General features: G+C 42.4%; 1 protein-coding gene and 1 pseudogene across 1 annotated transcript in view; one reads left to right on the forward strand and one right to left on the reverse strand.

Annotated features, from left to right (window-relative positions):
* Positions 1 to 1,045: 1,045 nt before the first annotated feature.
* LOC131817678 (mitochondrial fission regulator 2-like) lies at positions 1,046 to 2,034 on the reverse strand (annotated as a pseudogene).
* Positions 2,035 to 2,843: 809 nt separating this feature from the next.
* Positions 2,844 to 26,908, forward strand: part of LOC131817679 (zinc finger protein 501-like) — a 202,278-nt gene continuing 178,213 nt past the window's right edge. Inside the window, 1 exon segment of the mRNA XM_059151214.1 lies at positions 2,844 to 2,931. Coding sequence (XP_059007197.1) covers positions 2,844 to 2,931 — 88 coding nt within the window.

Below are 26,908 nucleotides of genomic sequence, written 5' to 3' on the forward strand. Positions count from 1 at the left end.
CATCAGTCAGGATAAAGGTGCACGCTGAAACTTAGTCTACTCAGTTGGCCAGAAGGGTCAATGCTTGGCTTCTCTATAAGTTAAAGAAATGTCCAATAGTTTTATTCCATGGCTACAAATGGAAATTATTTCCTTCTATTGTGAGTAGGAAATTATTGCCTTCTGTTGATGAGCAGAAGGCAAACTGGGAGCAAAGCACATGCTGATCCCCTGCCCCCGTAACTCCTCTAAACCCCCAGTCCCAGGTGGGATAGTGATATTCCTCAGCCACTCATGACTGCCCTAAAGCTGAGGGAAGGAAAAACAAATAGCTAACTTAACACATATTATAGTCCACCAGACCCCTGAGTTTCCTTCAGATCACAAATATTTTAGTGATTTACAAGAAAAAGCATTCTTATCCATAACTTTCAGAGGGAAACTCCCAACTCTTTTAATGTTAATGCTTTACTAGATGGAAAGACAATCTTAACTTGACAATGGCAGAGCCCAGAGTATTTTGTAGGTCCTCTTTAGCGTGTGAAAGTTCTTTTGAAAACCTACCTCCCTTTCCCTTATCTCAACTCCAAGTGCTTGGGCTCCTTTTGCCTTTGGGTCTTGCCCTGCCCCCCCCCCCCCCTTTAATAAGACCATCACTTTTCACAAAAACCTTTCAAGAATTCTTGCCCATAGGCTCCGGACCCCCCCACCACCACCACCAATTCTCACCTACATTCTAAAACTCCATCAAAACCAGTCCCAGATTGAATTAAAGCCCAACCAATGACCATTTCCTAGGAAAGTTGACTGTAAAGACTACATGTGTTTGAATGTCTCTTAGATCATGGTGGATTTCTGTCTTTTTTTTTTTTTTTTTTTTCAAATCAAGTGTTTTATTTTTAAAAAACTTCATAGTAAGCCAAAAAGCTAAAAGGAATGTGTGAAAGGGAACAGAAACCACAGAAACAGACACGGTACCAGCCAACAACCAATGACCCATTCTGTGCAAGTACTTCAAAAGAAGCTGAAGGCGAAGATGTATCATGAATGACATACTTAAGAAAAATTAAAACACTAGCTTTACATTATTATAGCTCACTCTTGAAGTTTCTGGACTAGAAAACAGAGAAGATTCCCAAGACCTATTTTCTTTCTCAAAGGAATCATCTTCTTGGAATGCAAACTTCTGCTTAAGTGCATGGGATATTAAAGACACTGGATCCCAATGTGAATCTTGTCTTTTCCTCTTCTGAGTGGGTCCACCTCCAGGTGACCGTTCAATAGCACGTAGTTTAACCTTATTCATGTCCTTTAGTACATCCAACATGTTTGGAACATCTTTATTTTCCTGGTTTTTTGAATGACTGTAATTGGTCTTACTGTCAGCCAGGTGCTGTTTTTTCATTTCATTTGCGGAATTATCTGAGACACACATATTATTAGATCCTGACTGTGTGAGAGGAGAACAGGTCGGCTGTGGAGAAAAAAGCTGAGGGGGCAGTGGAGGAGGAAGAGGAAAAGGAGGAGGAGGAAAAAGCATTGAACTTGAAAATGGATCTGGCTGGGCACTCAGTTCAGTAGTCCCTGGTGATGGTCTTTGTCCCAAACCACAAGGCTTATCATTCAAGTCAAAGAAGCCCAATTCCTACTGGCTTTCAGTTCCCGCCTTCCCACGATGGCAGCGATCTGGGTGCGAAGAAAAGTCAGCTCCTCTTCAAGGGCAGTTATCTTTTGAAATGCAGCTTCACCTACAGTCCCGTCACTTTTCATTCGTTTACTCTGTCTCAAAATTAGGCCTAGGACAAGGTTCTAGAGGAAGAATTTTCCCAATAATACGAACAATACTCCGAGCTGATCCATAGTCTCTATTTTCTCTAATCTGCAAAACCTGGTCTATGGGAACACCAAAATATTCCAGCATTTCTCTTAAGATATTCAATATGAGTGACATTGAGGAGACAAATACATAAGCGAATTCAAGGAAACATTATCGTTTCTTGATACTCTCCTCCCAAGTCGAACCTCCGAGCAACCACCGGAACATCAAGCTGCCTCGAATCCGCAGTCTGCGAAGCTCTGGTGCACCCGTCCTGGTACAGGAGAGCTCGGACGACTACCCAAGTCGGCCTGCGCGGCACAGTTTGCAGGCCACAGACAGTCATGGTGGATTTCTGTCTTTACTGTTTTCTGTTCATGTCCTCTACTAACTACTTAAATTACAAAATTGGGTAATTTCCCATTGTAAACAATTTCTAGTGTTTTCCATGGATTAAAAATCACAGGGCGGGCGCCTGGGTGGCTCAGAGGGTTAAGCCTCTGCCTTCGGCTCGGGTCATGATCTCAGGGTCCTGGGATCAAGTCCCGCATTGGGCTCTCTGCTCGGGGGGGGGGGGGGGGGAGCCTGTTTCCTCCTCTCTCTCTCTCTCTGCCTGCCTCTCTACCTGCTTGTGGTCTCTGTCTGTAAAATAAATAAATAAAATCTTAAAAAAAAATCACAGGGCAATAATGCAGCCTTTGGGGCATGAGCAGCAAGGCATGGTATTTCCATCTTTTCAGCAGGTGTCCACTCACCAGGCACCCATCTGTAGCCTAGGATGTGATGGCATAGGTCAGGGACCCCTGTATCCTTCCTACCTAGACTTTTATGGCTGGAATGACTCTGTGGTAAGGCAGAATGGTAATCAATTGTGATTTTTGAGGGACACCTTGCATTGCTTTTGACACATGGACACTCTGACATATCCTGCGTGGGACACCACCTGGGAGTCAGGGGATTTTGTTAAGGGGCCTTCTCTACTTTTCTAAGAGCATGGTGTTAGTCCCTAAGGACTCTCCTATGGGATACTTTTAAGCCACTGGAAACCATGTGGGTTGCAAAACTTAAGAAAGGTATGCATGGCCTTAGTAAGATCTATCAGTTAGATCTCTTTGCCGGAAACTGGGAAAATAGATGTAAGTACCCTGGCCCATCCCAGGCTTTCAGGGCTCTAAATCAGGACATGAACCTAAAGGCCTCTTTCAGAACATGTTTGGTCGTAAGGAGACCAGTAAACTATCCCCTGACCTGCTAGATGGTAATTATTTCAGTAGGCCTCCTCCAAATAAACCCAGGTTATGGGTGGAAAGTGGCCATCATGGATGAAGGGGACTCTGACTCTCTCTCTCACTGTTCCTCCTCCTAATAGATGTGGGGGCTTCTCCCTCACTCGTTACCCATTTTAATGGCTCTGACTGGAGCCAGCTGTGGTAGGTCTCCCTCAGGATGGGACATCTTAATGGCATTCCCAAGCAGCTGCTGAAATGCCCTTTATTTTGGGGAGATTCCCTGTCATCTCTGGCCTGTCATGGACTGCCTAATTCCCCTTGTTGGTGGAAAATGCATGGCGCTTGATCCTCCGGCCAAGTGGATGATGTTGAGAACTGGAAACCCTCTGTCTGCTTTCTGAGAGCACTTCCCCTCCTCTTCCTCCCATTTCTGCACCATCTTGGATGGAACCTGAGTTACTGGCTCCTCTACTGGCCTCCCTGCCTCCAGCACCATTGACTCCTCCTCCTCCTTCTCCTCCTTGTGAGGAGCAAAGAAGACCACCCGTGGACTTGCCACTACCCAGTAGAGATTTACCCACCAGTGTTCCTGGTAAAAATCAGCAATGGGGAGGTACTTTGTTGGTTTAATTAAGATAGACATGTCTTTAAGGTTATTGGCATTAAATGTGAAACTTTTATCCTATTGGGTTTTGCTGAAGGTCAAATAAGCTCATGCTATACATACTCTGTTGCAGTTTGGTAGCAAAAGGAGGACTTGAAATGATGATTAACCTTGTCTGTCGCAAAGTTTTCATGGGTCGTTGTTAAGAAAGCTTTCAAAGTCTTCAGTAACCTGAAACTTTAAATTTTTGCTTGGATGATAAATGGGATTGAATTCATTGGATATCTAGTTTATTTCAAAGGAGAGAAAATACTAAAGCATTGATTACTGAATGTAGGTCTGTGCTTTTGACTTTTTTTTTTCTTTTAAAGACTTACTTGATACACACAGACACAGCAAGAGAGGGAACACAAGTGGGATGGGTGTTGGAAGAGTTGGAGAGGGAGCAGCAGACATCCCAGCAAGCAGAGAGCCCAATTTGGGTTCCATCCTAGGACCCTGGGATCACAACCAGAGCCAAAGGCAGACTCTTAAAGACAGCCACCCAGGTGCCCCTGTGCTTTTGACTTGTTACTGCAAAGGAAAAACAATATTTGATAATCTGTCAGTAAACATTCTTTGTGCTTAACTGATTCATAAGTTTTCCATCCAAAGAGTTCTGGTGTAGCAGTTCACAGTTGATTACTACTTAGTCTTTGCTGGAGACTAAGGTTTTGAAGAGTTAAATGCTGCTAAATATAATTAAGACTGATAGAAATAAGAAAAGCAACTCTATGTACAAGGAAGATCAAGGAATGGGAATACATTTTTTTTGAAGGTAAAAGAAGGTACTTTTGTCCTTTTAAAAAAATATTTTATTTATTTATTTGACAGAGAGATTACAAGTAGGCAGAGAAGCAGGCAGGAGGAGAGGGGGGAAGCAGCCTCCCTGAGCAGGGAGCCTGAGTCAATCCCAGGACCCCGGGATCATGACCCGAGCCAAAGGCAGAGGCTTTAACCCACTGAGTTACACAGGCGCCCCTGTTGGTCTACTCTTCTCTAGAAAATGTGAACAGTTGTTTTTCTCTTTCCCTGCCTGGAAAAACTATTTTCTCTGTTTTGCCTTTATCAGGTCTTTAAGGATGCCTAATCCTATTGAGGCCAGGGCTTGAAAACTTTCTAAGGTTTTACAAACTCCTCTAAGATTTACCTAAACGAAGTCTTGTTGACTAACTAGGCTTGTTTGCTTGGTGTGTTACCTCTGTTACAATGTCATCATCACTTGATACTCAGATTATTGAAGTGTTCTGTGTCACAGAAGGGACGATTTCCTTGTTAATTATCATAATGCACTCTTACCAAATCATTAACAGTGTCCATTTCTGAGTTCTTGTCCTTTCTAATTGTTGTTATTATCTTGAAAAATAAGTTTCATCTGCAAGGAGGTTCATATAAAGGACTTTTAGGAAAAATACAGGTATTCAGTATCTGTAAGGTCACAGCTGAAATGGGTAAGAATTTCCAGAACTAACTAAAAAAACTGCATTCAAATTAAACAGGAATTAGTTAACATGGGACTACATGAACTAAAAAGATGATGATAGTTTTGTGCCTCTTGACACATCACTGGTTCTCTAATGTTTGCTCTTCCATATTAAGGAAACTTTCTCTAAAGATATCTGTTTCTTAAAAAGAATGCGATAAAGTATTGACTTGTGAACAAAAGGAAACATTTAACTTTTCTCTCCACCGGAACCCTCTGATACTCAAAAAGTCTCAGTTAAGTATTCTTTCTTCCATGGCAGTCACAGTCATTTGCTTAAGTTCAATAGAATGTGTTCTCCTAAGGGGAAACCACTGGAAACACTGGTTATTTTACCAAGACTTCAATTGGAGTATCTTATTTGTAAGACATGTATAGACTCAGGTAGGACTGAATACTTCTAAAGAACCGAGGTTGACTTATGCACCCTGGAGCCCTGAAGCTCTCTTGGAAATGTTGGCCTGATTCCTTGCTGTCAGATTTCCCAGCAGCCTCACCAGGATAGATAGTGTCACTTCTTGTCACAGGATAGATTGTCACTTCCTGGCAGGTGCAGAGACCTCAGGATATATTGGGGAGCTTGTGAAGAGGGATCTGCCCACATCTCTACAGGGCCTGCAGGCATGTCTGATAGCAAGTACTTGACTTGACTTCTTGTCTGGAGAGGATACTAAGAGTTCACCCTAGAGATTCCTTTTAAGAAGTTCCAGCAAAGCAGATTCTAAAAGATCTTTATGATGAGTCATTATTCTTGCTGAACTTATGTAGGCCAAGTTTGTGATAATTTAAGGGTAGAAACTGTTCTGGGGGTGGGGAATAATGTTGGTAACAAAGGCAGAAGAAAATTTATTGCACCTCCTTAAAATTAACAGCCCACTGACAAGTCCTTGAAACAGGCAGAGTGGCCTTCCTCCAGGGACTCAACTTCCAGCTTAATATTTTACCAAGTGCAATAGGCAATTGTAGCCCAATCCCAGGATCCTGTAAGTCTCCTTTAACATATAAAAACTCCTTTGGAAGCTTCTGTTATCTCTGCCCCGCAAAATACATGTTTGCCATCATCCTCCAAGCTTATGGCCCACGGATATAAATCTGTTGGGTCTCATGACTGAGATCTTACTAAGCAGTAATAAAGAAGGTTTCCTAACCACAGATAGCTCCCTCAAGGTGTTGGAAACCCTGTTTCCAAAATGCCTGGGAGGCTTAAGCTATCCGTAACCACCTTGCCACATGAAAGTTTATAATTAGCCACTTCTCATGACCCCAGGGCAGCTCTTTCTGCCCACAGGTCCTGTCTTCTGACTTTAGTAAAACCACATTCTTGCACCAGAGATGGATTAAGAATTCTTTCTTGGCACTAGTTTGAGCTGTAATGTCTTTTCTACAGAGAGATGATACTAGAATTTAACTTTAAAGATCATGGAAAGTTGCCCCAACAGATTGGCAAGCCATTGTTGGACATGCATTTCCTATTTCCTGTGAATATGTGTCCCCTGTTTGAAATTCTACCTTCTCTCTCCTTGTCCTGTCACAGTGGCACAGAAGCTCCAGTCACCTGTCTCTGAGCCTCATGTCCTTCAGTTTCCCATAATTAAGATTTTTTAAATTCTCCTTAAACTGTCTTACATCATTTTCATTATTAACAGCCAAAGAACTCAGAATGGGGCAAGAAAAACAAGTTTTCCTCTCCTAAATTCACTTCTGCTGAATGACCTGATTTCCACGCTTCAGACCCCAAATCTAAAGTGAACACGGAGCTGGGGATCAAGAGGAACAGCAGCTTTATCACTTCGCCGGCAAAGGAGGCCCTAGCAGGTTGGGCCGGCAAACCTGCAGCATGCCCAGAGGAAAGGGCTAGGGTTTGTAGAGCAATAGAGAATCTCACCAGTTTCCGCAGGAATTGTGTCTGGGCTCCCTGCCCTGTTCACTGTGTTGTCAAGGCGGAACCAGGCCAATAACTATAATGACAGTTATTTTCCTTGTAATAGTTATTACAAGGAAAAGTCAAACATTGATTATTGTTTGTTGATTATTGAACATTGATTATTGATTATTGTTGAGATTATTCTGTCTCAACAGATTTCGTAGAGAGGCTTTTGCGTGTGTTTAATTTCAAAATATTTTTTAACATTTTTTTACATTGACCTTATTTGAGACTTGTGACAAACAATTTTATTTTACTCTGAAATCTCTACTGAGAATCCCTTTATCCCTACTGAGTCTGGAAGACCATGTGGCTGATTGTTGCCCCATCAAAGATACTAGATCTCTGCTACATTAAGTGGGACACACACATGCCTAATTTTCCATGGAAGATGTAGGACCATATAATATACAACATACAAGGAAAATCTCCATGGAGATGCTTATGGTTACAACATTGATGTATGTTACCATGAAGGAGGTGTTCAGAACACATACTGCTCCATGTTTTAAAGTAAAGAACCTCAATATTAGAAATAGAAGGTTTTACTAATTGTTCTTTAAGAAAAAGGAGGTGGCAGGCAGTATGCTACCGATGCGTCTTTGTAAGTACAATCGTTAGAGAGTATGACTTGACGTGGTTAAATGAGGAAATCCTGACAGAAGACTGAAGGAGGTTAGCTAACTCTTCCCTACAGTGCCATACCAATGAACATACTCATTTCTTAGAAATGTATCTCAGTCCTGAAATTTTGGGAAATAGGTACTCCTCCTCCTTCCGACAACACTCAAATTGTTTTGCACAGGTTTATTCTCTATTTCGAACAGTGACGATAGACTGGATTTGAAATGCATAACTTGGTGTTATGTGTGAACTTAATATATTTTCATTAATAAAACCTAGTGGTTTTTCATGTATCGATATGGGTGTGTCATGAATGAGGTGTTATTCTACCTACAGTGTTAATCTATGTCATTGAAGGTGGCAGGAAATGATGGAATCAATCACCTGTTTGGTACTAGAGTAAAACAATTTACTTAGGAACCCGTTTTCCCAGTGCTCTGAAGGTTTAAGGGATATGTGATTGTTTTTCCCCTAGTCTATCCTATGATTTTCTCCTCTTTCTGAATACGATGATGGTACTGTGGGTGTATTACTGAGGCATGTAGTGTAGAGGTATTGTTGGTGTTTTAGCTCACATACTCCATGATGCTGCTACATGGCATTGATTTTGTGTAGCCAGCAGTTTTGCAGGGGCCTTGCACTGACAGGAACCCTTCTCACGAGTGCATTCCCCAGTCAGCATGCTGCAGAGTGACAAGTTAGTGGAACATCTCATATGAGATCTGCACTCCATCCTTGTGAGCCATCATCTCTATTTCTTTCTCTTTTTTTAAAGATTTTATTTATTTATTTGACAGAGATCACAAGTAGGCAAAGAGGGAGGCAGAGAGAGAGAGGAAGGGAAGCAGACTCCCTGCTGAGCAGAGAGCCCAATGCGGGGCTCCACTCCAGGACCCTGGGATCATGACCTGAGCTGAAGTAAAGCCTTCACTGAACTGCCCAGGTGCCCCCATCTCTATTTCTTGCAATGTCTTCCCTCCCATGACCCATAGAGAAGACTCCCCCTCCCTTAGGCCTTCCCTAAATCTTTTTTAGTCGGAATGGCATATTCTGGACTTAGACTTGGGAGTCTTTAGCACTACACCATGGACCCAAATGAAAGCATGTGCCCCATGTCCTACACTGAGTGGTATCTTGATGTGTCTGAGGTTCACATGTGCATATGACCATGCTATGTGTGTCATAGATACCCCATAAGAAAGAGAAATCTATCCCAATAGGAGTCATGTGGTAGCCCAGGAAAGAGACAGAAAATATTCAAGATGAAGAATTAACATGTAGAGGAGGAGAAGTGTCCCGAGTTTCCCAAGTGACTTCCTAGATGTAGAAGTTATCTCCAGATCTCCCATTGTATTTGCCCTCATTTTTCTTTTCAGCTATGTAGGCACCACAACCATTCTTTTTTGTCTGTGCTATGGAGAGAGTGCCCTCAGAAAATGCTTCATTGAGATTAGACAGATGGAAAGCCGATGGGTATTAATTCCAACATGAATGATGTGGGATGTGCATCTAAGTAAAATTTGAGGAAGGCACCATCCTTCAAAAGAAAGACAAGACCTATTGAAAGGAAGTGTGAGGAACTCTTTCCTGTGGGGAGAGACCCAGAGGTGGCTCCCTTTAGTCACTGCAAAGGCACAGGCAGCTCTTGCTGGTGTCATCTGATGAATACATGTAATGGGGAAAGGAAATGGTAAATGTTGGTTTTTCAGGAGTGGGGAGGTCCTGATTTATCCTTATGATTTGATCGACCTCCTATGTCTTCCTGAGGATTAGTACTGTTGGATGTCAGTGATTGCAGTACTATCCCTGCCTAGGGATCAGTCATTGATCCGTGACAAGGGATGGAGGAGGGTGTTGGATGATGCAATCATGTGGGCAGCTTTAAGATGTCACACAGTAGAATAGATGTTTGAGATGAAGAAGCCTTCTGGACGGTGGAATAGGCCAGATCAGCAAGGCATGTGCTGTGGTTGCGCCCACATTTCTTATTTAGATCACCCCAGTCAAGGTCAGATCCAGTGTGGTTGGTTGATCCTTCCGGGAAGCTGCTTCACTGCTGTGCAGTACCTTCCTCCCCTTCCTCAGCATGGTAGTAAGTGTAGTTCTAGGCTCTGCCTCTTTGCATTGCACGGATTTGTTAGAGTAGCAGTTCAGCAGTGAGAGGCAGTGAGCATTTCTGCCTGAAACAGTCCAGTCCAAGTGTTGCAATTTGGGATGCAGATTAGAAGCACTGATTTCCATTATTGGCCAAAAAACAACTTCAGGTACACAAACAGAAGCAGGATCACACACCCTCTCAGAGTCTGTGACTTATAACCAGAAGAGGACTAGTCTACACCAAAATGAGGTTATGATACAATTCAAGTAAGTAACAAATTTCTTTGGTTTCATCACATGCCATGTTTTTTACAGTGAGATCTTCCCAGTGAGATGCCTTATTTCTTTACACTGCAAACTGAAGTCACCATATTCAAGAAGGATTTCGCTTTTCCTTCCCCTTCTCCCTCTGCCTGCCTCCCTGCCTACTTGTGATCTCTCTCTGTCAAATAAATAAATAAAATCTTTTTAAAAAGCAGATTTTATTTGACAGGGAACACAAGCAAAGGGAGCAGTAACCTTGCCACCAAGCAGGAAGCCCAATGTGGGGCTTGATCCCAGGACCCTGGGACAATGACCTGAGCTGAAGGCAGATGATCAATGGCTGAGCCCCCTGGGTGCCCCCACAGAACAGACTCCTAACTGTTGAGAACAACCTAAGGGTGTTGGATAGGAATGGGTGGGAGGGGTGGATGCAATGGGTGATGGGTTAAGTAGCACACCAGGATAACCGATTGATGTTGTATATAAGTGGAGAATAGAAATTCTCCTGCTGAAACTAATACTATGTGCAAATGAAGTAGAATCTAAAGAAAACTTGGAGCTACAAAAAAGTAACTTAAGGACAGAAAATTGTTACTTGGTGAAAAGATGAGACATAGAAACAAAACACTCACTTTCCGCCCTGAAGGTTGACTTAACAGCCTGCATAGTTAGGATAAGGATCTAGCAAGTGCTGATAAGTGCTGGTTGCTACGTTCTTATAGGCTCTCATGACTCTGTCCATCCACCAATAAGCAATATGGAACTTGACGGGGTTTTGGAATATAGGTGAGGTTCAGTGGGGTGAAATCTGGAACTGATGACCAGGAAAGAATTCTTGTGACGTCTTTGGTGTAAATCGGTGGTTTCTTAAAGCACTGGGACAGGACCCCTAGGCAGAAAAAGCTGCTCATTTTCCTGATGTGTCACTGATTATATAATTGGGAGCTGGGGCATTGAGGACAAACAGAGTGTCCAGAAGGACTCTCATATGCAAAAGAAGACTAGAGAGAATGGGGACCTGGTTATTGTCAAGCAAATGCTGTTTTTCCCTCCAGTGAGCTATGGATATGAAGACAGTCACCAACTTCCTGGAGGACTATTGTATTCTTCTATCACACATCCTTATGATTTGGTTTCAGGTTTAAAAGAAATTTAATTTTACATACCTTTACTTTTGCCTCAGCCTCCCTCAATTTTATGGAGGGTAGGGTGATGTTAGGGCCTCAGGAAACTGAGTTAATGGGTCTCTGGAAGTTAGGCTATAGATAGGATAAGAAAGCTTCTTCCTTGTAAATCACTAGGACATGTGTAAAGTGAGGAAGAAAACTGTCCTGTAGTGATAAGGAAAACCTGTGTTCCAAGATGGCTGACCTAGGGAGCTACAGAGTCCCAACTTCTGCCCCTGGGCTCTTCCTGGTTCTCCTCTCCTCTGCCCTGCTTCTCAAAGGTGTCAAAAGTATCAAGTATGCAGAAATAAGAGGTACAAATTACCTTCTTTGTCTGTGATACATACCAAGAATTGATTAGATGGAGGACCTTGATCAGAAAGACTGCTGACACCAAAGATTAACTTTTTCAATCCTCAAGAGTTGTCTACCTGGAGGAGCAAAGCATTATTCAAAGTCGATTTCATCTTTACATTCTCCTGTGAGTTTATGACCCGTGTTTGCAATTCTAAATCCCTCCCTCCTTTTTTTAAGTCACTGTGGCATGCAAGCTTCCATTGTCTGTCTTTGAGCCTCATGTCTTTCAGGCTCTCATAATTAAGAAATATTTTCTTTCTTTCTTTCTTTTTTAAGATTTTATTTACTTATGTGACAGAGAGAGATCACAAGCAGGCAGGGAGGCAGGCAGAGAGAGGAGGAAGTGGGCTTTCCGCAGAGCAGAGAGCCCGATACGGGGCTCGATCCCAGGACGCTGGGATCATGACCTGAGCCAAAGGCAGAGGCTTTAACTGACTGAGCCACCCAGGTGCCCCAGAATTTTTTTTTTCTTCTCATTTTAAGTATTCAGCAAACCAAGGAATGGAGAATGGAGTGAGGAAAACAAATTTTCCTCTCCTCACATTCATTCTGTTGTGGGAACTGACCTCCACACTTTAGCCTGTAAGGACCTGTTTAGCAAGAGCCTTCCATTAAGGTTAAACAATTACTTTGTTGTTTAACCTTAAACTGTCCCTGCTCCCCTTCCCCCAGGGGACTTACTTAAAAACAAGTCCTGGAAACCAGCCCCAGCTAACAAAGCTCAAATACAAGGGTGCGTCAGGCCAGGTGGAGACATCCGATCAGTGGGGGATGCGTACTGTCTTCTTAGTTACCAAGGAGTATGGGCCCTGCCCTTTGGGCACCTTTTGGGCGCCAATTCTGACGAAGGTGATAGCTGGTTCAAATGTCTACTAGTGTAAATTGTCATTCAATTGGTCACCTAGCATGACTGTTGAGATTTCTCTGTTTTACAGTTTCATTGGCCACCTCTGCATGGCCAGGCCCAACTGCATGGCCTTTGCCCTTAAAAGCTAGTCCATGCAGCAGAAAGGTTGCCCTCTCTTGTAAGAGGTGCGTCCCCAAACGTTCGGTTTAATTCTTGATGCTTGGGGCAGAATAAAGCTTTGCTTGACCTTCGCTTTATATCAGTCTCACTCCTTTAATCATGGACCCATTTTGGGGGGGACCTAACAAGCCCCAGAACAGAACGTGCAGACAGAGCTGGGGATCGAGAGCAGCTGAAACTTCATTGCTTTGCCAGCCAAGGAGGCCTCAGCAGGTCGGGGCCATGAAAACTGCAGCCCACCCAGAGGAAGGGGCCAAGGTTTTGTAGGGAGATGCTGGATAATGGCCGATTTCCAGAGGAATTGTGTCTATGCTGCCAGCCACGTTGACCATGCTGTCAGGGTGGAACCAGCTTCCTGAAATGAGGGGATGAGATGAGAAGAGGGGAGGCTTACCAAAGAGAGGGAAAGAAAGTTGCTTAGCTCGTCCTGGAGTTCGCTGAAACATTGATGCAGCCGTTTGGATATTTGTTCCACTTGATGTTTTTCAGTGGTTTCCTTTTCAGGCACCAGGACAACTGTAGTAAAACCTTTTCCTATTTTACAGTTGAGAAAACACTCAATATTTTCTAGAATGAGTAAAATAAAAAGTATATCCCCAAATTTCAGTGAGAATGCTGAGAATTAGAATTCTCATATTGGGGGCTCCTGGGTGGCTCAGTGGGTTAAAGCCTCTGCCTTCAGCTCAGGTCATGATCCCAGGGTTCTGGAATGGATCCCTGCATGAGGCTCTCTGCTCAGTGGGGAGCCTGCTTCCTCCTCTCCCTCTGCCTGCTGCTCTGCCTAGTTGGAATCTGTCATGTAAAAAAAAAAAAAAAAAAAAAAAAAAAGAATTCTCATATTGCTGATTGCAGGGTAAAAACATACATTCACTTTGGAAAATTGTGTGAAAGGTAGTTATGGAAATATTTACCTATGGAAGGGGAGCAATTTGTCACCCTAAAATGTGTTCCCTTGGTCTAAAGATTATTTTAGACTGGTATTTTAAAGAAACAGTGGATAAAGGTAAAGCTCTGAAATCCTGTGTTTACTTTGAAAGAGACATTTGTATTTATATGGGAAAGTTTAGTCTGTCAGGTGTCTCCCTCTGGTAGCAGATAGAGGGAGAAGGAGGCAGTCTCCAGAAACTCTCGTCGTGGAGAAGGCAGGGCTCGATCTGTGCTCCCAGCCCCAGCCTTGGTTCCCCTGCTTTGCATGGTGTCCTCCCAGATGCTTCCCTAAGGATCACGCTGGAAGATTTAAAAGGACCCGATCTGTTGGCCTCCCTCTCAGTCTGTCTGTCGGTTTGGGTGGAGACAACATTGTTGTGTTAATTACGGGCTCCAGGTGATTCTCAGTGAGGCCGGCGGTGAGCACGAGGGCTTCGGCTTATTTTATGAGTGGAGAGTAGTCTTTGGCTCTTGGAGGGGTAAGAGGGTCTTTGCTCTGTGAGTCTGCAGTGTTAGGTCCGTGGAGAACAGGGTTCCTACACTGAAGCGGAATTTGTGGGCGTCTGTGGGAGGGGAGACGCCCCTGAAAGCAGAGGGAAAAAAAAAAAAAAAAGCAGGGATTGCCCTCCCAGCAGGAGCTCACGGTTTCTGAATAGCTCCTGACACAAAGGCTAGGAATTTGGGCCTTTTCTGCATTTTAGGATCCTGCCGGTAGCTGAGCCATTTTCAGGTGAAGAGTCTCCATTGGCGATGTTAAAAGCAGTTCTGTGACGCAGCTGTGATTTCTCCACAGAAATCTCGTGAGAAAGAAATCTAGAAAACGACGCAAGAGCAGGAATGGCTGGGTGCTCCGTAAGTCATGAGTCCCAGTTCACAGGTTGAAAGACCCCTCTCCCCTTGCTAAAGGCTTGTTTAAGTAACCTGATGTCCCCAAAGCACCCCCTATCCCCTTGCTGAAGGCTTGATTGTTCCCATAGCCGCATGGCAACACATACCAGGATGTCTATTGTCTGTGATCACCCGGTCTGTCAAAAGAAAAGACAAATGAGGAATAGAGTGTACCTGGGACTTTCCAGAGTGCTGAGCCAAGGCCCACCAGAACAAACCGTTGTGTCCTTGCCTTAAACCCAGTGCCTGACAATGCTTGATTTAAGTTAACCAATCAGATCCCTGTAACCAAGCATCTGCTTCTGTAAGCTCGCTTCCCGCCACCCCAAACCTTGCCCTATATAATCTGCTCCCCAATCTATCCCCGGCGCGCTCAGCCCACAAAGGCTGATGCGTCCGCAGGCGCCTGTGTAACCAATAAACCTCTTGCAACTTGCATCCAGTGGAGGCTTGGTGTCTGCTTCTTGGGTGCGGATCGAGGGTCTTTCAAGGTCACGTCATTCTTTTCTCCGGAAATTCGTCGTGTTTAGAAATTATGAATCTTGATTTCTGTAGCTCTGATGTTTCTTCCTTATATTTGTACCTATTTTTAAAACCTTTTCAGAAATAATACTCAAAGTTAGGTCTTTAGAACCCTTCTCCCCAGTATCCCAGATCCTTCTCCCCCTTCTTAGAACCTGCCTTCCAATAGGGCACCAACCGTTGTCACTTTGAATTAAGTAAAGTCCGGTAAGTATTGAAAATATTTCCTTAGGATATCAGCGGAGGAAAGCTCTGAGGAGGAGTGGGGATGCCTGACCCACACTCAGCAGCAACTATACAGGGATGTGATGTTAGAGAATTACAGACACCTTGTCTTCTTGGGTGAAAATAAATCCTTCCAGATTTCCAAACCCCTCTCTGGGTTTTGTTCCTTCCTGTGAAGACTGTGTCTTGGAAGATTCCCGTGTGAGTGACTGGAATTCAGATCCAGGCAAAAAGGGAAATAAGTTGGGATTTGTAGATGGAGAGAGAAATCTTCCTGATGTGTCCTTTTCAGCTCTAGCTTCCCCTTCTTCATCACTTCTGCAGATTCCTGGTCATTCTAAACACTGAGTGGCATAAAATGGTTCTGCCCACGTCTTCTACTCCAGTTTCCACTCACTGTTGTGTAGGTGGTACCTGGAAGTGGAGGTCAGGACGTTAACGTTGGAAGTACCTCCCGTGTGTTCTAAAGGGGCTGTTGAACAACAGGATGTGGGAAATGTTTTTCTAGAATTCTGCAGTTTCCTCTCTTCTCTACCAAGCACAACTGTGATTGAAAGACTCTCCAGCATTACTTACTGTCTTTTTTTATAAAAAACAGGCCTCATTACATACAAGCCAGACTTTGTCTCCTTTTTAGAACAAAAGCAGCAGCTCTGGGATGTGATAAGAAAGGAGACAGTAGTCATCCATCCAGGTAGGTGGGAATGAATGAAGCGGGTGACAGAGGTGACGTCCAAATGTGGAGGAGGATGATGGACCTTAAAGTGTGGTTTGAGTCGATTTCCTTGAATGGAGATTAGTTTAGGAAGCCTGGTGGTAGTGGTCAATTCGCACTGAGGGACATCTGCTATCCAAGATTATCAGGCTGTTACATTCTCTAGGGCTTTTCCTTCAGCTCAAGTGCTGCTCCACCACATCCACAGTGAAGGCCAGGCAACTGCCCTGGGATTGAGAGGGCCTCCAGGAACCCAGGGTAGTCAAGTTATTTCTAAAAACCTTAGTGTTGAGCCCTTTGTAAGTTCTGTTTTGCCTCGTGTGAGATGCATGTGAGGGTAGAGGTGGGCATAATGGGATTTGGTGCAGGAATGCTGGAAGCACTGGAGACAGAGATCCCATGTTTTCTGATTTATGCTTTCCAATGTTATGGAGGCTTTAATCTGAATTATACAAAATTGAGACTCAGTAGCATTATCAGATCAGAAAGTACCTCCCTGAAATGACCAGGTCTGATCCTTTACTCCCCTTCAAAAGTTGGTTTTACTTCAAATGAACTTGATCATGGTATCTCCCCTGCCAGGTAAGTTTTGTATGCACTAATAGTAGAAATTTTTCCACTCTGTATTCCATTCCTCAGTGGTGAAGTTATGTAATGTATCTGTTTGTTTCCTAGAATTCATACCTAAATAATGCCACGGGGGGGGGGGGGCTAGAACATTTGGAACTCAAGATTTGTAGCCTATAATACAGTCTCAGTTGTTTCCTTATTTATTAATAATTGCATCATTTCATAATTTCATTTTATATAAAGTTATTGTGACTTTGCCATGTTTGTTTTTATTTTTTAATTAGTTGTAGTTGAGATTCATTTCTTTTTTTTTAAAGACTTCATTTATTTATTTGGCAGACAGAGATCACAAGTAGGCAGAGAGAGAGAAGAGGAAGCAGGGTCCCCACCTAGCAGAGAGCCCGATGCAGGGCTCGATCCCACAACCCTGAGATCATGACCTGAGCCATAGGCAGAGGCTTAAACCACTGAGCCACCCAGGTGCCCCGAGATTCATTTCTAATGTTTCTTTAGATCCCAAATCCTGATAGGACATGGGCATGTGCTTTATAAGAAGTGAGGTAGATAATTAGTACAGTCCCCATGTTTAAGAAAAACTTCTGTTTATAAATGTCGTTTTACATCAGGGAAGGTCAGTCATTAGATTTTTGTTCTGCTCTTCTCAGAATATACATGAATTCATCCAAATACTTATGTAAAGTCTTTGTCAATATATTTTAGAGTGTTGGTGGTATTGTTCATCTAGAAATGAAAGGATTTTGCTTGCTGTTCTACAGAATGAATTATATATTCTGCATCAGGAGAGGACTCTGTTAATAACATGATACATTTTTAATGTCTTGTAAGTCCTTATTAGTAAAATTTTTCATTAGATGTTTTTCTGGTTGATATTAATGACTATTCATTGCAATTTGACTGTCCGTGAAGACATGCTAATAATTCCAGTGCTTGTTTTTTATGGGGTCACAGTCACAGTTTAAAAATACAGGGGTGCCTGGGTGGCTCAGTGGGTTAAGCTGCTGCCTTCGGCTCACGTCATGATCTCAGGGTCCTGGGATCGAGTTCCTCATAAGCAGGGAGACTTCTTCCTCCTCCTCTCTCTCTGCCTGCCTCTCTGCCTACTTGCAATCTCTCTGTCAAATAAATAAATAAAATCTTTAAAAAAAATTAAAAAATACAGTTACACGGGGGCACCTGGGTGGCTCAGTGGGTTAAAGCCTCTGTCTTTGGCTCGGGTCATGATCTCAGGGTCCTGGGATTGAGCCCCGCATCAGGCTCTGATTGCCTCTCTGCCTACTTGTGATCTCTGTCTGCCAAGTAAATTAAAAAAAAAAATACAGTTACACGGTGGTTTTCCTTTTAAATAACTCATCCTTTTTTATGTAAAATGTTTTGGATTAAATTTGGACTTACTCTGGTTTTGCAATTCCATAATCATGTGCTACTTTTTGTCTTGGACTTCCCATATCACAAAGTCATTTGGGTTTCCTTTTTACCTGTGTGTTTTATTATAGGGTGACAATTTTTAACTCAATAGTTTTTAAGACAATGTGAGTTTACCTCAAATCTAAATCACTTTTAGGCCCTTTGCCAATAAAATTATGTATGCGTTGGTCTGTATCAATATTACGCATACATACTATGTTATTCCTCTTGTGTACTTCGTTGTTCAGTGGTCAGTGTATGTTGTATCATGTCTGTGGAGTTGTCATAATAATAGAATTCATTTCATCATCTATTGGTGAATTTATATTTTCCTTGCATGAGAGAAACACTTTCTTGAACAGAAAGTAGTTTTTTTAAAGATTTTATTCATTTATTTGACCATGAGAGAGAGATCACAAGTAGGGAGAGAGGCAGGCAGAGAGAGAGAGGGAAGCAGTCTCCCCGCTGAACAGAGAGCCCGACGCAGGGCTGGATCCCAAGACCCTGAGATTACCACCTGAGTTAAAAGCAGAGGGTTAACCTACTGAGCCACCCAGGCTCCCTAAAGATAGATTTTTGAGTAACAGCACCAACTAGGAAGAAGCACATATGTGTGTGTATCACACCTGTGTCTTCAGAAGGAAAAGGAATATTGGTTCTGAGGAGCACATTTCCAGGTTTCAAAATTGATGATTGCCTAGCAAGCAAAAGTATTGTATATTCATGTTAGGAATAGTATGGAACTTATAGTTCCTAAATCTCGAGTATCTTGGTTTGAGACTCTCCGTATGTAAATCCTATCTTGTGTCTCTGGGTTAACTCGTGCAGGATCCACTCTGCTTCTCTTCTTCCAATCTGCATAATCTTAAAATCTCAAGGATTTTAAGAACAGTTTGCTTGAAATGACTTGGTGTTCAGAATTTAATGTGCACATGGGAGTAATTCTCCAGGGAGCACATTACATTCCATGTAGTTTAATTGATAACATTCACTCTTTCCTTTGTAATACAGACCAACGCATACATAATTTTATTGGCAAAGGGCCTAAAAGTGATTTAGATTTGAGGTAAACTCACATTGTCTTATAAACTATTGAGTTAAAAATTGTCACCCTATAATAAAACACACAAAGAGAAGTAAGATTTCTTGAGTTGCTATTCTTTTCCTTTCTTGGAAGTGGCATCATCCAGCTTGCTCACTTCACTGTAACAGTTTGATTAGGTGAAAATGTAGAGACTTTGGGGCACCTGGGTGGCTCAGTGGGTAAGCCTCTGCCTTCCGCTCAGATCATGATCTCAGGGTCCTGGGATGGAGCCCCACATCGGGCTCCCTGCTTGGCAGGGAGCCTGCATCCCCCTCTCTTTCTGCCTGCCTCTCTATCTACTTGTGATCTCTCTCTCTGTCAAATAAATAAATAAAATGTTTTAAAAAGTTGAAAGAAATTTTAAAAAAAAGACTGATGTGTATGCATAGAAAAGAAGATGTGTATTTTGTGTTATGTATACAGTGAGTAGATAGGTGCTCAGGCCTGATAGAATGGCTCAGACACACTAAAGTGCACTCTCATTTTTTATTTCTTCTCTGCGATATGGTCCTCACTAGGCATTTTGTTCATACTAGCTCTCTCATGGCCCCAAGATACCTGCTTCCCCCCAACACCAGCCATCAGTCCATGTTGAAGGCAGCAAAGGAGACAGTGTAAGTCTGGTTCCACTTAAGAAATTTGAATTGATGCCTCTTCGTGTTCATTCAGGGAAGGCCATCCTCCCCAAGGCCTACTCCACCATGCTCTGGACCAGAACTCTGTCATAGGAGTCAGTCTAAGTAAAAATGTGGAAGTGTAGCACAGATGGACATAGAGATGTTTGCAAATGGCTCTTGTTCTGTGAACTGGTTCACAGCATCTGAGAGAAAGGTAGTCACACTTTGCACTGAAACTGTTTTTTAAAAAGATGCTAACATTTAGAGTATCCTTAATCTTAATGCTCAGAGATTTTATGCTGCATGCAAATTGAATGCTAATGAGCTCCTTAAGCCTGCAATTATTTATGGTCTAATGGTAAAAATCATCATCTACAGATTGACAGTGAAAATGCTGGATGCCATCCCAATATAATACATGACATGTATCGATGTCTCGTGTGCATTTCATAACTTAGTTGATAAAATATTTACACAAGTGCCCCTTCTTTTTAATTATATTGCCTTTATACAAGAATGGGACCAGAGGTGTGTTTGGGGTGATCCCAGAAAGCTCAAGGAGAGTATTGAGAGAAAGCAGAGATGGAAAAGAAGGAAGCCAAGATAGTCTTCGTTAGAGTCAGATTAATTTATGAAAAAAGAAAGTGTGTGTTGTGTATGTTGTGTGTGAGTTGTCTAAGTGTATGTCACAACAGTAGCATGATCACAAGCATAGAGGGATTCTGAGAGTGACTTATCTGTGGATAACTCTGGGAGGACCCATGACATTTCCTTCAGAGGTAATCAGATTTTGCCTGCATCAGAATCACCAGGACAGTTGGAAATCTTGGATTGCTTTGCCTATTCCTATATTACCATATCAATAAGTCTGGGGTGTAACTCCTGAATTTCTTTTCTTAGGCATTCTCAGGTCCCTGGCTAGGGAACAGATGCTGAGAACCAGTGAGTGTCTGGGGACACATTTAGAGCTCACTTCTTCAGGAAGGGTATTAGCCTATGCAAAATGTAGTCAGGGGACAGGCCCATAATCCTGGTTCTCCTGGTGTGAAAGTGGACTCCTGTGTGTTCTGGGCCTTCCCTGTGTTTTGACCTTGGACACCTGACCTCTGTGTCTGGTTCTTAAGTAGTCAATTGGAAAGCCACTCAGGATACATGTGTGTGGTTTGAGCTGGAATTTTCATTTTGAAGTTCCAATTCACAGAACTTGTTCCATGTGAGGGCTTCTGGTTCAACCACTGAGTGTGAAAGATGAAAATGAATGCAATCACAGGTCACCTTCTGGAAGAGCATTGGACCAGGGTGCCTCGTGTTGATGTGCAGGGTATCCAGGGTCAAACCCTGAGTCTACCAATATTGAGATAGTCACTCAACCTTCTTGTATATGAACCATTTCTGCCAGTAAAAGGTCAATAACATTAGCACTAATGAAGGACCCCAGGTCAGAACTATAGTATAGCCTATAAGTTTTAACATTCTTTTTATAACCAGCTTATGCTAATTAAGAAACTGCTGCCAGCTGACCATAGATAAGGGAGTCAGCAAGCAGCATAACAGGATAACGAATAGCAAAAATCTGTGTTTAACCCAGCTGTTTCTGGCTTCTGTATAATAATGCTTCTAATGCTTTGCTAAGAAATGAAAAATTGCTTAAACCCTCGCTCGCTGTGTAATCAAATAAAGTTATACCCTTCCCCTGTTAAGAATTTCCCCTACTACTAAGTAAAATTGATAAGGGTTGTCTCCCGTACCAAGGCCGGAGACGTGCGGTTCAGCACCTATGCTAGCTGGAGACGTGCGGTTCAGTACGTATACAGATAAAGGTTAGAAACGTGCAATTCAACACGTACCCTCTACTGTACACTACCTGAACGGTGACTGGCCAGAATGTATGGTTGGTTTTAAAGGATTGGCTACCTGTGTGTAGGCCTTGCTGTAATGCTTTGAAATTACTGGCTAGAAAAGTGAGGGCTCTGATGTAATGGACTGTAAAATTCTATATAAAGTCATTCCCGAAACAGATCGGGGCTCTCAGACACTGACCCATCCCTCGCGGATTTCGTGGTCAAATGTCCCTGGGAGTCCGAGCATGCCCGAATAAAATCCTCTTGCTTATTGCATCCAGTGGTCTGTGAGTGCGTCCTTGGGTGCGGGTCCTCTAGGGTCTTTTACTAACACACAGAATTAAGGATATTAAATACATTAAAATAGATAAAGCATCTGGCGTTTGGGTGGCTCAGTGGGGTAAGCCTGTGCCTTCAGCTCAGGTCATGATCTCAGGGTCCTGGGATCAAGCCTTGTATTGGGCTCTCTACTGAGCAGGGGGCCTGGTTCCCGTTCCCCTCCCTGCCTGCCTCTCTGCCTACTTGTGATCTCTCTCTCTGTTATCAAATAAATAAATAAAATCTTAAAAAAATATAGATAAAGCATCAGTAACCATGGGACATACATTGTAGGTATTATGCAGAGGAATATGTGAGACTTCAGTGAATATTTAGGCTTTTATTTTTCATGAAAAAGGTAGCCCAGCCATCCTGTTCCATGCGGAATGTTCTCCATTTGAATGTAGCTTTTGAACCTCGGAAGAAAGCTAAGTAGCCTGTATGCATGTGAAAACTGCAGTAGTCTTGTCTGGTCCAGATGTTCCCTGGAATCCTGTGGAATTGCTCACGCTGCTATCTGTACCTTTCCCTTTACTGGAATGGAATGAAGGCACCTTTGAGAGGTTTTAGTCTCAATCATCTGAACGTAGCCACCTGTTTGTCATTCATTCTAGAGGTATCCCAGGGACTGTGGCAACTTCTAGTTAAAACATTTGCCACAATTTGGTCGCTAATGTTATTTTCTGTGTTTATAGAGGGTCAGACATGTACCCATTGGCAGCTGTGGGCCCCTGAGCGTTTTCCAAGCCAGCTCTGGCATGTCCCTGGTCGGGTGGATCCCCAGGTTACATACACACATTGGCAGGACTGAAGCCCATTCTCTGTTGCAGAAAGAGTACAGTAGGCTGGGCTCTGAGACCGCCCCAGTTCAATATACAACACAAGTTCACTGTTCATCCTGCAGAGACACCTTATGTTCCACACTTGGGCCATGTTACTGGCTCTCTGCTCTCCTCAGTAGCCATATGACATGGGCTCTGTGCTCGCCCAGGGCCTATGTTCAGGCATCCTGGTATGGTAGCAGTGGAAGCTATGGTCAGCAGTGGAAAGTGACTGCCTGCTTGCAGGCCTGCCCAAACAGAGGGATAGAATGTCCTTAATGCTCTAGTGCAGTGTGTTGGCAGTGACCAAACACAAGCCTAGCTGGTGACAAACCATGACCAGGTATTCCCATCTAGCCCTGCACATGAGCAGGGTCCCTGGGGTCTCTCGGTGTGACTGTAGGGCGGGACACAGTCTAGTCTGGCAGTCTTCCACGATCTGATCACCTTTTTATTTTTTTAAGGTTTAATTTATTTATTTGTCAGAAGGAGCACAGGTGGGAGGAGCTAGGCAGAGGGAGAGGGAGAAGCAGGCTTTCCGCTGAGCAGGGAGCCTGAAGCAGGGCTCCATCCCAAGACCCTGGGATCATGACCTGAGCCAAATGAAAGCAGACACTTAGCTGACTGAGCCCAAGGTGCCCTTGATCACTGGTTGTTGTAGCCCTGCCCCCCTTGCCCGTGTCTGTGGTCCTCTGGTCCAGCACCAGATTCCTCCAGGGTTCCCCATGAGGTGAGATCTCAGTGGGCCACTCAGAAAGGGGCCTGCCATTTGGGGAATGCTGGATGCCCACAGTGGGGGGTTTTCTTGGTGGAGCAATTGTAGTTCATTTTGGTTTTTCATGGTAGGGCTGTGCTGGCCCTAGGGAGGTGCCTTGTGATCAAAGTGAAATTGTTCCTCTTACTTTTCTAAGGACCCTCTTGGTCTCTGGGATTCAGGGGCTGCTTTGGCCTCACCCCTGAGTACTTAGAGTTGCCATGGAGGTCTGATGCAGACAGGTGCTAGTTTGATGCCGTCATCCCTCTGTGATGGATGGTTTTGTGTTTCAAGCTAAATGTATTTCTCTATATGCCAGTGTTTATGTGTGTATATTTTTATGTTTTTGTGTATAAATACGCACACAAATGTTTGTCATCCATGAAGTAGAATATTTACATAGTGTAACATTTGATATTGAAAGATTAAACTAATAGTAACAGGGATAAACTCCTTTCATGTTAAAGATTACTCTATACAATATATTGTGATGCTGGTTATTTGATTGGTTGTCATGACATGGAATTTTTTTTGTTGTTGTTGTTCTGTTTTGTTTTTTGATTTTATCTTCCTGTTCTAGTTACAGCTCCAGGAAAACTCCAGTAAAATATATTCAAGCAGATTTTACTGTTACCATTAATGTTTCTTTTATTTATGTTCAGTATTCCAGTGGAGGTTGGGTTTGCATTTACTGAGTTGTTTTATGTTTCTCCTTAGACTTTATCTATTTTTTTAACTCTTTGTTTGTGTTTCCCTGTGTTCATATTTAAAAAAATAATTCTACAGTTCATTCTTTCTCTGTGACCATTCTTTTTCCAGTAACATACTGCTTTAGGTAGAAATTAAAGCATGCATTTGAAATCTAATCACAATGTGAAATTCCTTCCTACTTTAATTTCAATTTGTCAGTATATGTATATTGTTCATACTTACATCTATTTTAAAAAAATTTTTTTTTATAAACATGTATTTTTATCTACATCTATGTTTTTGATGGTGCGGCTTTTGTTTCTATTTTTAATTTAATTTTTAAAATATGATTTATTGGGGCACCTCATTGGCTCAGTTGGTTAAGCCTCTGCCTTCAGCCCAGGTCATGGTCTTGGGGTCCTGGAATCAAGCCCCACATTGGGTTCTGTGCTTGGTGGGGAACCTGCTTCCCCCCCCCACCCCTCTACCCGCCTCTCTGCTTGTTTGTGATCTCTGTCTGTCAAATAAATAAATAAAATCTTAAAAAAAAAAAAAGACATCACGTGTACAGACCACAAATGAACAGCTTCATGGAATTTCACAGACTGATCTCATCTGTATAAGCCTTTGAGGTTATGAAACACAATATTGTCCTCTGAGTCCCCGTTGAGGTCTCAGTAACTTTCGCCCTAATCTCAGCACCATTTCAGCATCTAAGGGAAGGGATTGCTGCGCTCCCTTTTTTACTCTGTAGAAATATCATCAGGCAATGGGGACTCTTGTATTCGGCTTTTTTTTTCTTTCTCAGTATTTGTAAGTTGGTTGGTTTTCCTGCATGTTACGGTGCATCATTCATTAGAGTGGAGCGATCCCGTTTTGTTGTGTGGATACCAGTCACCCATTCTGTTGTTAACAGGAGGGGGGATGGTTCTCTATGCAGGACTGTCATGACAATTACTGATATATAAAATCTGTGATTTGTCTTTCAGCGGAACATGCACACATATCTGCTGACTGTTTGATGTGGGACTGGAATCCGGGTACTTACGGCTAGATATGTTCAGCTTTAATAGATACTACCAAACCCTTCCCACCAAAACTTGCACCATTGTTCACACACAGCAGCAGTGATTCCTAGGATTTCTGGCTTATCTGCGTGCTTTCTAAAACTTGGTAGTTTATGTAATTTTGGTGTCGGGCTTCGGGTTAGCAAGTGATGTTACCAAGTTGTGGTTTTATTTGCTTTTTTGTTGTGTTGTTACTCTCTACTAGTATGAAGTTGGGTATTAACCTATGGATAATCTCTTTGTCAAAGTGTCTTACATACTGTGCCCCGTTTTTTCTCTTATGGTATCTTTTTCTTTAGTCTTTGTAGTTCTGCATATATTACTAGAATGATTCCTTTTTCTCCTCTATCATTCTACATCTATTTCTATCTCTTAATATTGTGATGCAAAGAAATTCTTAATATTTTTGGAATCTAATTCATCATTTCATCCTTCATGGTTAGTTTTTTTTGTTTGTTTTGTTTTATTGGTTTTAGAATTTTTTTCTTATACCAAGAACAGAGAGAGAGAATGATTTGTGTTTCTCTAAATGCCTCATTAATTTTACAAATTCAATCGGAAGTGTATTAAAAATCAATGTGCTATATGGTTTCTGTGGTTACTGAGGTTTTCTATTCTTTTTTCCCCCCACAACATCACTAACATATTGAAATGTATTCTGAAAATGTTGTACTGTACTTTCTTTTCATTTCCTTACCCAAGTCATTTCTTGTGATGGATTCCCATTTCCATGATCTTAGACGTAACTACTCCTTTGATTTCTCTCCATTCTTCATGTATCTCTAGAGAGGCACAAAGCCTGCTGTGGGGCTCAGTCCCAAAACACTGAGATCATGACCTGAGCCAAAATAGATGCTTACCCAACTGAGCCACTGATGCAGTCCCACCCATGATTTTTATTTTATTTTTTATTTTTATTTTATTCATTCATTCATTCATTCATCCATCATTTATTCATTCATTCAGTTATGGAATTTAGAACTCTGGAATTGAAAATATGGGCATCAGTTGCACACTTGTGAGAAATATAGAAACTTAGACCCAACCCAGAAATCAAAATCAGAATATAAATTTTAACAAGGCCTCAGTTGATTGTCAAACAGAGTAACATTGGAGAAATATATGTCTAGATCATCTACACTCTTCCCTTATTCTATGCTTATATTTATGTCTGTAGTATATTATTTTGATAACTGTGACTTTACAGTATGCCTTAAATCACGATGTGTGCTGTTCATTTTCCAGATTATTCTGGGTATGTGTTATCCTGTGACATCATGTAAAGTTAGGGCGCATTTTGTTCTTTCTGCAAAAATAGCATTGGGAATTTGATAGAAAGTACATTAAATCTGCAGGTCAATTGAAGTTTTGTTGATAGGGCAATAGTCTTAAGTATTTGAGTGAAAGAACATTGATATGTTTCCACTTATTTCTTGTTTCAATTCCTGCACACTATTCATAGCTTTCATTGTTCCAGATTTGATATTGTTATGTTGAATATAAGCATTTGGGGGGGGGGGGGATGTTCCTCTAAATGTATTATGTCTTTACTTTTGGAATTCTTTTTTTATGTAGAAACAATAAATTTTTCATGTGTTGGGTTTGTATTTTCCAGTGTTGTAAATTTTTGTAGTTTTCACAGGTTTCTTTATATTGTTTTAAAGATTTCATTTATTTATTTGACAGACAGAGATCACAAGTAGGCAGAGAGGCAGGCAGACAGAGGGGGAGAAGCAGGCTCCCTACTGAGCAGAGAGCCTGATGCGGTGCTCAATCCCAGGACCCTGGGATTATGACCTGAGCCAAAGGCAGAGGCTTTAACCCACTGAGCCACC

The sequence above is a fragment of the Mustela lutreola genome, chromosome 16 (genome assembly GCF_030435805.1).
Source record: "Mustela lutreola isolate mMusLut2 chromosome 16, mMusLut2.pri, whole genome shotgun sequence".
In the NCBI taxonomy this organism is placed as follows: Eukaryota; Metazoa; Chordata; class Mammalia; order Carnivora; family Mustelidae; genus Mustela; species Mustela lutreola.